The 15,513-nt window shown below is 40.9% G+C and overlaps 1 protein-coding gene across 3 annotated transcripts in view; it reads left to right on the forward strand.

Moving 5' to 3' along the window:
* CUX1 (cut like homeobox 1) overlaps positions 1 to 15,513 on the forward strand; it is a 421,420-nt gene that overhangs the window by 131,367 nt on the left and 274,540 nt on the right. For all 3 annotated transcript variants that reach the window (XM_056558499.1, XM_056558500.1, XM_056558501.1), the window contains exon 3: positions 2,192 to 2,239. In XM_056558499.1, the coding sequence (XP_056414474.1) occupies positions 2,192 to 2,239 (48 nt within the window). The remainder of the gene's footprint in view (positions 1 to 2,191; positions 2,240 to 15,513) is intronic.

Genomic DNA, 15,513 nt, shown 5'->3' on the forward strand with positions numbered 1-15,513 from the left:
TACAGAATTGATGCTCCCATAGGCTCCATTAAACAGTTAATTGGACAGTTACGACATATAGAGGCTTCTGTTAAACCTGCTGGGATAATGGCTCGGTGTAGGATTCTACCAAACACTAATACTGTGTAACAAATAGTACGTACCTGCTCGACTACTGCTTTCATTGTCTGGTCTTTCTACATGCAGAGTGATCAGTAATGGACATAAGACCTGTCTAATGAATGTTCTTCGTCATACAGGATTGTGCTACCTACTGTAAGGATTCCTCCTGTGCGTGAACGCAAGTGTTTATAGCATAAAAAAAAACACTGATACAAATCTCTTCTGCTTTTATATATTTACCAGCAGATTTTTGTATTACTGTTTTTCATGGTATTTTCAGAGATTGTGTTGTCTGGGAAACATTGACACAAAAATGTATATACAAGTGTTTACCTGTTAAAGTGAGGGCACACTCTGACAGGGCCCCCAGATCTGATATTGTCATCAGTAGTGTCTAAATGCAAGGTTACAAATAATTGTAGTACTTAATTTACAAATACAATGCCTTGTCTGGATTACCATGAGTGGTTGAGTGAGCATGACATTTTGCCAGGTCTTAATGTAAGAAACTAGAAGGGTTGTTCACCCATTACAATTTATGTCCTATTTGTCTGATCGTGTAGGGTCCCAGTGGCCACTGGCTATCTCCAGCAGCTCCATTATGAATGAATGGAGTGGCGGTCACATATGCCCACTACCGTTTCATTTGTGACATGAGAAATGGGTTTGCATTCTTAAGATTGTAGGGGTCCCCTTGGTCAGACCTCTAGTAATTAGACAGTTAATCCCTATCGTGTGTATGTTAGGGGCCAGACTGAAGAGCTTAAAAGTTTTTTGGGTCCATGGTTGACCAATAGTTTGCATTGCTCAAAGGAATGCTATGTTTACCCAGAAGTGTGTGACAGACATGGCATCCCCCTGCAATAAAAGTTCATTCCTTGGGGGTAGAAAACTGGGATCCACCGCAGGCCAGCATCTACTTACCAAAAAAGTTTGTCTTTAGAAGAAAACTCTTTAAAAGACTACAGACAGTCTCTTCAAATATCAATCTCAGCCTGGTGCAGAGGGTTACCCATCTCAAAATAAACTCAAAACCCAAAATGCATAAGCTGTTATGCTCAGTTGTGAGCTGATTTTGTTCTTTTTGTAAAGGCCCAAAGTTGTGTATTATAACTTGGCCCCCATAAATTTAAGATGTTGCTCGCATCATGTTTTGGCTGTATCCTGTGGAAAAAGGTTGGGATCCAATCAGAAAGGAATTCTGACGTATACTGCAGAGCGCACATAGAATTGAATAAACCATATGTTTTCTACCTGAGACAATGTTTAGTCTATTTTATGCCCATAAACATTTTAGTTGTGAGATATGAAACATAGTAGTTATGTATGCCTGTTGCTGTTGTTTTGTTTTTTGTATATGTTTGTATCTTGGAAGATGTGTACAATAGACTGGACGGTTGGGGCACAAATGCATTAATTTTTACTGTTTCAGAAAAACATGACCTTATGAAATTAATTAAATAAATGTAAAAAAAAATAAACCAGGAGACATTTAAGTAAATGGTCTGTGGTGTTTCAGGGTAAAGTAGTCAATACATTTGTGAGATATGTAAGAAGTTTGAAATCTCCTATGATATAAAACCATTGCCTGTTTCCTTAAGGCGTCGCATGTAGTAGCTGCCAGTGAATAAGGTTTAGTATGAGTAGATTTTAAGAGCTCCCAAAGATCGTGGTTTGGGGGGGAGGGTGACTGCCAAAATAGGGGGAGAGATACACTTGGCTGGAGCTTGTCTTTAAAATAGAACTGGAAATGAAGGACGGCCACTAGAGACTTCAAGCTGCCAAGATCTAAACATGGCCTGCTATTCTGCCATTCGCCTGGATTAGTAACAAAAGTAATAATTTCATTGCCAGAAATGTTATTCTATGGGGTATATTTAGGATTACTTCTCCTATGAGATCTATAATGTGTAAGTATGCAATATTTTCATGAGCATAAGAGACTTCTAGGAGTGTCTGAGTTGCCAAATGAAGGCAAGTCTAGCTAACGTCTGGTGACGGGGATTGCGAGCGAGATGTAATTCTGTTTCTGCTGGCTTCTCACAATGTGGATTGCACAAAGCTAATAATTGTCTCTGTTTTTTTACAGGACTTGCGCAAACAGGTAGCTCCCTTGTTAAAGAGTTTCCAAGCAGAGGTAAGACCACTTGAAGTCTGGTACTGTCAGCAGAAAACGTTTATTACTGTTTATTGAGGGACGTTTTACGATGGTTTTATTTTTCCTTAATACATAATGATTCATTCATCCATACTAGAAGCAATTGCATGTGCCATTTATTTATGTGTATGTTGTTAGCCCTTGTTTAAACTTACTGTGTAGAAAATGTATATATGGATTTATTACTCATCGCAGCTTTCTCCCAAGAAAGGGGCTGTCCTCGAAGAGCAATGCATTAAGACAATTCACTTAGGATCTGGATAAATTCTGTAGCAAAGCCATTTGTAATTGAGTGGTTACAGTATTAGGATATGCCAAACTTTCAAAAATATTGAAGCAGTCTGGGAACTGCATTATAATTTGCATCAATCATTTCCTACCATGTTAAAGTGATTTAAATTTGGTGCCCAAAATGTTGCTTTAGGTTGTTGGCATTGTGCACTATGGCCAAAACACAGCCTTGGGCTATTAATCATCTCACTCCTAAACTATGGATGATAAAATAGTCCCCTCTTCTATTAGTATTAAAAGGCCCTCCATTTACTTACAAGACCATTGTTGAGGTTAGGCTCTGAAAGGGATGGTTTGCTCTCTAAATCAACAATGTACCCAAACATGTTCAGTAGGATACATTGTTTATTTAGAGAGCAAGCCATCCCTTTTCAGAGCCTAGGAGGACAGACAAGTGCTTTTTAGTCAAACTTTGGAAACCTATTTTTCATGTAGCTATTGTTGAGACTTTAGCCCTAAAGGTTATTGTCACTTACATTTGAAAGAAATTTGACAAACTGACTTGTGCACTGAAACAGTGCTATCCTATAACATTCACATTTTTTAGTGGCTTATGTTTATATTGGTGAACCTACACTTTTGTAGTTGGGTATAATTTCAAGTCCCTGATTTAGATTTTATTTTTGGAATTCTTCCCACAGGAGTGGTTTAACCCCTTTACTCAATAGCCTGTTTTGACCTTAAAGGGGTATTCCAGGATTTTTTTTTTTTATTTGACTATGCTACAGGGGCTGTAAAGTTAGTGTAGTTAATATTAGTGTGTCACTGTTTTCTCACAATTCTTCTGTGATGTTTTCTCACAATTCTTCTGTGATTTTTGCCCCAATATTTATTTTAAACAGCATACAAAATGACTGTTGTCTCAGATTTTTCCCAGGTTGTAATGCGGCCTAGACCTGACTCACTAGTCAGCTGATGACAGGGAGCCTGTCTGCTTCAATGGGTGGAGGGATCACTTGGTGGGAGAGAGAGATCAATCTGCAATTAATGCAACAGCTGTAGGCACCCTGATTGAAAATCACAGGTCTTTTGAATGGATGCAGCTCATTTATGTTTCAGTGGGTGGGGTGGCTGATGTGTGGGAGGGAGGAAAATAGAATTATGGGATTTGTAGTCCAAAAAAGAAAAGTCAAACAGGAAATACCAGTTCACAAAAGCTAGCCACAATATTATGGTAATCTCACAGCATAGCCATTTAGCCCCAAGACAAGCGCAGATCCTTCCTAAGCATGTCCATTACTGTCTGCCAGGTACGTACTAAAATCACCTTATGGTGGAGAACCCCTTTAATGACCAAGGCTAAATCGACTACTTATTTGGTAATAACTTTGGAACGCTTTTACTTCCAAAGGTACTTGAAAGCGATTCTGAGATTGTTTTTTCATGACATATTATACTTTAAATTAGTGGCAAATTTTCATTGATATATTTAGCATTTAAAAAATTTTTTTTTTTTTTTGCATTTTTCTAGATTTGATATTTTCTGCTTGTACAACAAATAGCCATGCTGCACCAAATTAATGATTAATTCAATATGTCTACTTTATGTTCCCATTATTTGATAAACATTCTTTTACTTTTTTTAGAATGTTAGAGGGGTTATAAGTTTAGTAGCAATTTTCAAGAAAATTGCAAAATCCAGTTTTTCACGGATCAGTTCAGTTCTGAAGTGGAATAGAGGGGCCTGTATGTTACCCCCATAGATCACCCCATTTTATAAACTGCACCCCTTAAAGTAGTCAGAATGACATTAAAGAAGTTTATCCCTCACAGGAATAAAAGCAAAGTGGAGGCGGAATTTTAAAATGTTATGTTTTTTGTAGATTTTTTATTTTAATCAATTTTTTTTACTGTAACACAGTAGGTGTTCACAAAGAAATAAAACTCAAGATTTATTCCCCAAATACTGACGTACTTAAAAATATCCCATATGTGGGCTTTGTGCTCTAATTTTCTCTCACACAGGCCTCAGACATGACCTGTGCTGTGTGGATTTTGGGGCATCCTTTTAGTTTATGATATTTTGTAGGCATCATATAAAATTACAGGGGCCTTGGGGTGCAAAAATATTTTTGGGAGACAAGTTGACGCTTTCATTTGTACCATTCTGGGGTACATGTGACACTCTGATAATTTTTTTATTTAATTTTTTTATGAGGTGTGATCGTTTTTTTATTACATTTTTTTATAAGGTGGTATACATAAAAAAAAAACTATTCTGCGGTTGTTTTTTATAAAAAAATTTTAGGTCATTCATCATGCAGTATAAATGACATGTTAACGTTACACTGCAGGTTGATACGATTACGGTGATACCAAATTTATATACTTTGTTTTAGGGATCGACCGATATCGTTTTTTTAGGGCCGATAATCAGTGGAGGTTAGGGCCGATAGCCGATAACTTATACCGATATTCCGGTATAAGTTATCGGCTATTTGTCCCCCCTTGACACCGCTGCAGAACATTGATTTAAAGCGGGCGCTTTAAATCAATGCACTGCAGTGGCTTTTGCGGTGCCATAGGCCGCCGCCGCCACCACTCGCTACTCTCCCCCTACCTGTCAGGGTAGTCCGGGCCATCCATCCTTCCTTCCTGTAGTGTCCGGCGGCATTCCGGGTGGAGGGGGAACCGGTCGGGGCTGTCCTCCTTCTCCGGGGGTCATCTTCTCCACTCCGGGCAGGCTCCGGCCTAGTAACGCTGCATAGACACCGCTGCACAGTGACGCCCGTGCGCAGCGACGTACCTGACGTCGCGGCGTAGCGGGGTCTATGCAGCGTACTAAGCCGGAGCCTGCCCGAAGTGGAGAAGAGCACCCCCGGAGAAGGACAGCCCGGACCGATTCACCCTCCACCCGGAATGCCGCCGAACACAACAGGAAGGAAGGAAGGAGGGATGGCCCGGACCACCCCCATTACGGGTAAGTTTAATTTTTTTTATTGACTTGGAGGGCGGGGGAGGGGCCCGACCGGTATAGCGGTATGGGCAAAAATCCATACCGGTATACCGCCCAGCACTACGGTGGGGGGTGCGACGCGGTGCGGTGGGTCGGGGAGGCGGTTGCGGTGCGGTACGGCGGGTCGGGGGGGGGGGGTGTGGTCGCGGGGCGGCGCGGGGGACATTATCGGCTTATCGGCAAGGTAATTGCCGATACCGATAATGCCCAAAATCTTGATTATCGGCCAATAATATCGGCCATACCGATAATCGGTCGATCCCTACTTTGTTTTATATTTTAGTTCATTTATGACATAAAAACAATTTTTATTTTTATATATATATATATATATATATATATATATATTTTTTTTTTTTTATATATCATGTTTGTAAGTCTCCATATTGGTATACCGGAATATCGGTATAAGTTATCGGCTATCGTCCTGAAAGGTCACAGATTATCGTTATCGGTATCTGCCCTAAAAAATCAATATCGGTCGATCCCTACTTCTAATCGGAAGTTACAAATCTTGTGTATCAAATCTGTGCAGGATCCTGTATTTGTGAACGAATTCTAAAGGGGACTTGTGATCAGATTGAAAAATGTAGTTATTCATTTTGGTTTGTAGCCTGGTGCACTGATTATTTTGCTTGTCCTTCCCCACCCCCATTTCATACACAAGATATGGGGATTTCACTATTTGGCTACAGATCTGAGCAGGAACTTTTTTTCACAAGGTGGTTTGAATCTTAAGTTTTGTGGAACCTGACTTTTCGGTTCATGTAAATTTCGCAAGAATCACGCCCCTTCCCAAGCCTAAATTTCACACCCCCTTCTGAAAGAAGTTGGCTTATGGGGGACTCATAACTAAAAAAAAATAATTTATGGCAGGTTCACTCAAAGAGTATGGGCTAACTAGAAGAGCCAAAACCCCTATAAAAACTATAACTTTGATATGAATTAAAAGTTGAATACAAATAACAAGTTACCCAATCAGATGATATTCATAGCTACACCCATAAATATAATTTACTGGTCTAATGGAAATCAAACACCGCACCCATTGAAAGCTTCCAAACCTGTCCAATATTCAATAACATAGAGAGTGCACAAAGAAGCAACAATAATGCTGATCAAGCCATGTGAGTCAAAACTCACATGTCTGTGTGTCTTGCATCCCTCTGAATTAATCCATCACAAAGACTGTGATAGGACGAATTGGCAAAAAGCAGTGTCCAAAAAATTGCGTAGTAATTGCAAAAACACAGATTATCTAGCTAACCTTAAACTTGTTCCTATGTCTTGCGCCTACCTAACAGCTTTGGTTCCGCCCTTAAAAGGACCCCCCCCCACTCCAAATGTCGACTAACCCCTAGATAGTCAGTCACTGGCTCTAAACACTTTTTATTTCTAAATCTCTAAAATGAATGATGATGCATCAACATTCATAAAGCTACATGCATATACTGTAATGCTTTTCCCCCATCAAAAGGTTTTGGGGTTCCTCAGGAGGTTTTTATTATAGTCATAGATGGAAACATGCACAGGAAATAGGATTAATAAGGATGTTCCAGTCTGACTGCTATGAAGGACTGGTGCCTCTGCTAAAACCTAAATTCCAACATTGGGATGCACGCCTAGGAACATATATGGTAGTCGGTAATCGTTGGTAAGTAAAAAAAAGACTACAACTATAGCGCTACCATTATTGTAATAATCCAGCCAAGAATAATGAACATAAAAAACACCCTGTTGTCAATAATGATTGTGTGTATCCTCACCACCAGACTGGACCATACATATGGATATCCCCTTGATGGCAATGAATACACTACATAATGACCCAAACTAAAGGAACACAGTAGATAATCAAATACAGTATATATTGTCACACATGCTACTGGACCTGTATTAAGATTAACGGCATGGGGTATATAAATAGGTCCCAACATGGGGTATATAAATTGGTCACAGAATGGGGTGTATAAATAGGTCCCACGTATTAATACAGATTACAAAAAAAAAGTATTCCTCAGGTAATATGCACAACCCGGTTCTTAGAACCAGGAACACAAGGTTTCCACTAGATCCACCAATATAGTAAATATACAGTATATTCATGGCTTGCAGATACCTCAGATGCTTGTAACTTGTAACAAGTTATAAGACAACAGCACCCTTTTAGGCTAGTACTGCACAGGCGAAAAATCCATTGTACCCTTTTTGTCAAAATGGCCTTTTCTCAATCCTCTCTTCAAGAACTCTTTCTAACAAACCCAATAACCTTAAATCTGATCACTGCTAGGGTCTCCATAATGTGGGCCCCACACATGCCATGTGATCACCAAATCCCTTTAATATTTTATATATTTATGTTCGCCAATTTGGCAGCTTAGTTCTTTGTATTGTGTTCAGATTCCCTTCACCTACTGTATTATCCCATATCTCATCTGAAATTTTAGTCAATGATCATTCTGATGTTCCCTTTCATATAGTCTAAGTTTTTAAAAGAGCTTTTGCTTATCTATTAATAATACTTTATTTCTTGTATAATCGAGTTTTATGCAACTTGATAATATATTTTGTGTTATAGCTTATTTAACTGTTTAAGGACCAAGCGTTTTTCTGTTTTTGCACTTTCGTTTTTTCCTCCTCACCTTTTAAAAATCATAACCCTTTCAATTTTGCACCTAAAAAAAATCCATATTATGGCTTATTTTTTGCACCACCAATTCTACTTTGTAATGACATCAGTCATTTTACCCAAAAATCTACAGCGAAACGGAAAAAAAAATCATTGTACGACAAAATTTAAGAAAAAACACCATTTTGTAAATTTTGGGGGCTTCCGTTTCTACGCAGTACATTTTTCGGTAAAGATGACACTTTATATCTTTATTCTGTAGGTCCATATGATTAAAATGATACTTATATAGGTTTGTCGTACTTTTGGAAAAAATCATAACTACATGCACGAAAATTAATACATTTAAAATTGTCCTCTTCTGACCCCTATAACTTTATTTTTCCGCGCACGGGGTAGTATGAGGGCTAGTGTTGAAGTGTTTTGAGCAGACTTTTTGATCGCTCTTTATTCCTTTTTTTATGGTATGAAAAGTGATCAAAAATACGTTATTTTGGACTTTGGAATTTTTTTGCGCGTACGCCATTAATCATGTGGTTTAATTTATTATATATTTTTATAGTTCGGACATTTACGCATGTGGCAATACCAAATATGTTTATTTTTATTATGGTTATATATTTTTTTTATATATGGAATTCGGGAAAAGGGGGGTGATTTTAAACTTTTAATAAGGAAGGGGTTAATGTGTGTGTGTGTTTTATTTTTTTTTATTTTTTTACACTCTTAGTCCCCTTAGGGGACTTTCAGGAGGAATCATTAGATTCCTCATACAGATCAATGGGGTTACATACAATCCCATTGATCTGTGTGCTCTGTGCTTGATTGATAAAGCCTGGTCCTGACAGGCTCTATCATTCTGAGCACCGGAGCCTCCACAGCAGGAGAGGTAAGCCCTCAGGCTACCTCAGCAGTGAATGGCCCCCCCGTGATCGTGCTTGGGGGGGGGGCGATCCACCCCACTGGACCACCAGGGACGGGATACAGGCACCTTTTAGACGCCGCTGTTAACTTCGATCTAAAGGGTAAAAAGCCGGCCACGGCGATCGCCGCATGTTGGCTATTAACGCCGGCCCCCAGCTACTGGAATCAGCTGGGGGCCGGCCGGTATGAGTCGGGAGCCCGCGTCATACCCCGTTAACGGCCATTGGACGAGCATAGATGTCCATGGTCGTTATCAGGTTAAGATCTTTGCCTGTTGTATTTGAAATGAAACATCCATTGCTTCAGGGCTTGTTCAAGTGATGCCCTGTAATAATGGGGCATATTATAAGGAGTTAAGGTTTTCAGCACCTAAATGATGATGCCATTTCATCTTGAACATGGTGAGGTATGGAAACACAAACTATATTAGTATTTGCTATACTATATGTTATGTTGTACAAAATTTTCTTTTACAGTGATCCATAGGGTGGCCTTTTACAAAATGAAGGCCCGCTTACAATCAGCTGATTATTACTCATTCTGGCTGCTGATGCTCATTTCCTTGCTCTGACTAGTAGAGGGTGGTCTGGAGTTTGGGGCTTATAATAGGCACTATGTAAAGGGGTAATTGTAGTGGCACAACCATGGCAGAAGTGTGATAAAATAACAAAAGAGCAGTTACTCACCTAATAAATCCTCTGCTACTACAGCAACGCTCCTCTAGTAATGTAGCATAAATGTAGAAAAGCAGACAAGGCCGCAAATCCACTTCTTGTACAATGATCCTTTGCTTCCAAGCATATTTATGATACTAACAGGTTGTTAATGTATGTTTTGGTCAAAATATGCAAGCCCACTCGTCACATGAGTATAGCGGGTCCTTAACTAAAAGTGGAGTGCCTGTGGATGATGAGTGCCACCACCGCGACAACGATGCCCAAGGGGGGAATGGCCCAATGGTCAAGCAGCCCCATTACTGCACGAACTAGCCCCGACTCAGAGCCATCACACCCCACAGACACAATGCCATGGCAACAACGGCTTCATACCTATGTGAACTGATGGTAAAGCTCCCTCAAAACTTGCCTCTTGTCTGAGGACTGGGAGCCTGTTAGGAATAGACCCTTGTGCAGCCTCCTGATGGTTAAATATTCCTGGGCTGAGTGGGTGGTGCAGAGTGCTGGCTAAGTAAACCGATGTAAAGGTAGGGGGACTCTAAAGGGGAGATTTATTAAAACCTGTTCAGAGGAAAAGTTACTAAGTTGCCCATAGCAACCAATTAGATTGCTTCTCTCATTTTGCAGAGGCCTTTTAAAAAAAAAGAAAGAAGCGATCTGATTGGTTGCTATGGGCAACTCAGCAACTTTTCCTCTGGACAGGTTTTGATAAATCTCCCCCTAAGTGATTCCTGCCAGTCTTTGTTTACTTGTGTGCAGCAATGACATGTCTATAAAACCACTTTACTACATAGCAGTCACCAGCCATAGCAATCTTATTTCCATACACCACTGAGGCCAGTGATTGGCTGCAGCAGTCACATGGTCATAAGGGCACCTCATCACTTTAGCCACATAAACCCAGACCAGCGGGGATCTCTGCAGCAGTGGCGAGGGTTTTATCAGGTGAATAACAGTTCTTATGATGTTTCCTCCTCTTGAACATTTTTTTTAATGATTTTGGAAAACCCCTTTAAACTTTTTATATAGGAAGAACTCGCCTAAATTCTGCTCAAGTATCTTATGCCCGATTACCTGAAGGCTTTTGTAATTTTGCATTCAGCAGTGTAGTGAGAACATTGTGTATTTGTTTCTGCATCTAGCATTACATTACCCTAGTCCTAACAATAAGTGTATTACTTGGTTACTAGTAAATGCGCTGCGTGACAGAAGAGAACACGGATGGAGTATAAATGACCAAGATATCTTTTATGAGTTCAAGGCTGTCACTTCCTCCCAGTGGTACCAGAGTAATTGAAAAATAGAAGAGAATGCGGCTCCAGACCCTATTGTGTGTTTTGCTGTTATTTTTTTTATTGTTTCATGCTTATTCCCTCTCGAAGCAAACTCCATTTTCTAAATGGGGACCAGAGCAGAAAATCCCCATAGCTTGTGCAAGAAAACGGCATATTTTTTTTCCCTCCTAAATGTTTCTTTCTTCAGCCTCCCTCCTTGAGGGAAAAATAATCCCGCCATAGTGTGGCGGCTCGCATTGCTAGCTCAGTAAATTCTGATTCATTCTCTTCATTGCCTTACACACTCCTGAAAGTCAATATTTCATCGCAATCATCTCCGTTTCAAATGTCAGACCTTTGCATAGCCAATTGAGGAAGTTTGCCATATTAACTTCCTGCTGCGTTACAAAGCTCCAGCGTGCCAGGTAGAACGTGCTGGCGGTATCAAAGGTTCCCTGTGTAAGGCTAAACACCTAATTAATAGGATTGCGTCGAGCAGGTTCATTCAATGATGGCTCTATTAAGGGCGCTCTCAGATCTACCATTCTGTTTTCAGGCCAGCTTCATAATTGAAAACATATTTTCTTCTCCCGAGCTGCAGCTGGTTTGGTTCTGCTCATGCAGAAAAGGATATAACCTTGCATAACATAGGAAATGAACGGTTGAGAGAGAAGCCAAATTCAATTTCAGTCAGATATTTCGAGGATAAGTCCATGATCTATGGAAGCAAGGGAATGAAAAGTGTGTGTGTGTGAGGAAAGGAGCGTATTCAGCAGTCTATTAATCACGGCTGGCCTGGACTATGCTTTGTGCTCTCACATTAGTAGTGATTCTTCTACAAAGGCTGGAGAGGTGCCAGATATATGCCGAGTTAACCTCTTAAGCATCATCTGCTACTTGCTGCTCAATGGATGTTACATTGTGAAATACAGTTGGGTGCTGCTGCCAGAGGGGGGGGGGGGGGAGGCCTGTTGGCAGCCATCTCACACACACAAACACGTGAGCCTGTAGTAAAATGCATAATGTGGAGAATGTCAGAAGAGGCTAGAAGAGCGGTGCTATTTTCATACCTTGTGGATACATGTGCATAGTTATTCTACATCTGTATGGTTGACTTAAGTTTGCCTCTCATCATTGAAGGCCTTTATTTTTTATTTTTATTTGGCTACATAAAAAGTCTGTTTTTATAAAAGGCATCCATCTTTGTATAGGTGGAAAAAACACACATGGGACAATTTAAAAACACAAACCTTAAAATGTCGAAATGCGTCAGAGAGTGAGGTTGGGGAACATCTTGGCACTCCATGCACTAAGCACTTTGGTTTGTCTAGGCTGCTTGGACTTTGGATTTGCACCTTGTTGTGTATTGTTTATACAGGGGTAGTGTCCATAAAGGATTTGGTTATTGATGTGTGCTCTATTTGTACCATCTCCAGGCCTTACTGTTGGGCATTGGCTTAAAAACCAGTTGCGAATTTTGCACATCGATACATTTAATTGCAGATTTATTCCAGTTAAAGCCAACGTTAACGGCAATATTTCCTCAACATAAATTGGCACCAGGGGATACAAAATATGCACTGCAGGTCAAGTTTGTGAATCACATGATGTTTTTTCTTTTGGATCAGTCTTGTTAAGTGTAATCCGTTCTGTATTTGCCCAATTTGATCAATCCCTAATGCTGTATGTTATACCTCGGTTTAAAGTGAATCTGCCATTTTGTACATGCAGTCTGATCTGCCAACAGTAGCTTGTTATAGAGCAGGAGTAGATCGGCAGATTGATACAGTTTTTTGGGAAAATATTTAGCATAATTTGTAACTACTTCATTTAAATGCCTGCTAATTCTGGGTTTGAGTCCAGTGGGTGGTCCTAATAAGTGATTGACATCCATCTCTCTATACATATCATTGCATGAGACCACCCACTGGAATCCTAACCCCTTAAAGGGGTACTCTGCCCCTAGACATCTTATCCCCTATCCAAAGGATTGGGGATAAGATGTCAGATCGCCAGGGTCCCACTGCTGGGGACCCCTGGGATCTCCGCTGTGGCACCCCACTATCATTACTTCACAGAGCACACTCGCTCTGTGCGTAATGATTGGCGATACAGGGGCCGGAGCATCGATATGTCACGGCTCCGCCCCCTTTTGCAGTCACGACCCACCCCCTTAATGCAAGTCTATGGGAGGGGGCGTCATGGCCGCCACCCCCCCTCCCATAGACTTGTATTGAGGGGGCGGGCAGTGACGTTACGAGGGGGCGGAGCCGTGACATAACTATGCTTCGGCCCCTGTATTGCCTGCCATTACGCACAGAGTGAGTGTGCTCTGTGTAGTAATGATAGTGGGGTGCCGCAGCCAAGATCCGGGGATCCCCAGCAGCGGGACCCCGGCGATCTGACATATTATCCCCTTTCCTTTGGATAGGGGATAAGATGCTAGGGGAGGAAAACCCCTTTAATGAGCAGGAAATGTAATCAAATTACAAGTTGCGCTAAATATTTTACTACATACCGTAACTACTTCATCTGCTATGCTCCTCCTGCTTTACAACATTATGCCTATAGATTGGACAACATTCACTTTTAAAGCTCAACTCCAATACCTAAGTCTCCACACTTGAGTCTAGTTAAAGGTGTTTTCCCACCATAGGGAATAAGTGAATAATAGTGTGTTTGTTGGAAAGTCCAACTGCTGGGACCCCAGTGATTTTGAGAATTGGGTACAAAGTCTCCATCATAAGATCCCAGGTGTTCGTATACACTTATCTCACCACCATCACCATCCTAACCTTTCCTCACCATAAACAAGGCTGCTTTAGCAGTATCTGTGCCTACCTGGGACATTGAGGGAACACTGTACTTACCAGGGCGTAGCAGCCAAAAATGTACTTGGGAGAGCTGCTGCCATCTTAGCCAAGTAAATATTGTCACTGGTGTCCACAGTTTTCCTTCTGTGACAGGGAGAGCCGCTCTACAGTATGAAGACCTCTCTAAACCTCTCCTCATCGGTTTCCTGTAGCCATGATAATGGGATACTTTTGTGGTTAGGATGAAGAATTTGTTAATATAACTACTAATGATAATAATAATATGATATGGATTCATTCCCCAGCTTTAGTCAAGTAGTAAGGAAATTGTGTCAGTCACCGATAAGTAATAGACCTGCGCAACACTTCTGATTGTATTCCTGTGTCTATTAATATATCAGATGGTAACGCTTTGATTTTTTTTTTTTTTTAAATATTGGTAACCAATGACCTTTAGAAGAAAATGAAAGGGACTGTTCTAAATCTTCATTTACTTGACAGAAAAATCCCAAGTGTACAGATCTGTGTGTCGATGAATAATCCATACCACTGTAAAATCTAGTACAGAGGTTTTTACAGCTGGAGGGCGCCGGGACGATTTATTTTGCGCAAATTCATTGGAATGCTGCAGGGTGAATTGAGGACAGTGGAAGCAGAGTGCGATTTTCAGGATGGCACCGTCTGTTCTTTCTAGCTCTGGTTGCAAGCCCGCTCGAGATTATACTAGTGCTATCTGCTAGTCACTTGTTACAAGGAATTTCATGGTGCAGTCTTGTGACTTTAAGAATCTTATCTCTTTCCTACACAGTATGCTTTATTTAAACTTCTGAACAAAAGTCTGCATACAACCAGACCCAAGGAATACTGGAAAGGAATAGTTTGTATAAACCTAGAGATTAGGCAGGTATATAGAGGAGTAGTAGATCAGCGGGGGAGATGAACTTGTATCCACTGCAGTGTGACATGTGTTTATAGAAGATCCTGTGCGCGGTCAAATATATATCTTTATTGTCACTGGTATAGCTGGTTGAGAGTGGTAATTTTTCACTTTCAGGTCTGTTTTCTGTTGGAAGGCCTCATTGTGAAACCTGACTCCAACCCATCATTGAACTCTGCTAAGTGAGCACTTCACTTTTTTATTCCAGTTAAGTTGTCTATTGAAAAAGTCCATATAATCTAGAGAATGTATCCTGTTTTTACTAACTAAAATATATTGCTTTTAGTATTCTTTTTTTTTTTTTTTGCTATAATGGGGCAGCCATCTTGTGAATAGCAATTGCAGAGATCTACTTTTAGTAGACACTTGAAAATAAGAAAACTGAACTTAAAGGGTTACTCCACCCCTAAACATTTTATCTCCTATGCAAAGGGTAAGGGATAGGATGTCTGATCGCAGCTGTCCCGTGGGGATTTCCCTTCTGCACCCGGCTTTGTTTAGAGCATTGGGTGCAGCGCAGAAGGCACGTGACATCACAGTTGCGCCCCACGTGTGAGGTCACGGCCATGCCCCCTCAATGCAAATCTATGGGAGGGGGCTTGACGGCCATCATGCCCCCTCTCATAGACTTGCATTGAGGGGGCATGGCCGTGACGTCACGAGCCTCTGCCCCGCAACACCAGTCATCCGGCACAGAGCTCCATGCACCGGATGTCTGGGGTCCCGCAGCCGAGATCAAGGGGGTCCCCAGC

Source organism: Hyla sarda, chromosome 2 (genome assembly GCF_029499605.1).
Source record: "Hyla sarda isolate aHylSar1 chromosome 2, aHylSar1.hap1, whole genome shotgun sequence".
NCBI lineage: Eukaryota > Metazoa > Chordata > Amphibia > Anura > Hylidae > Hyla > Hyla sarda.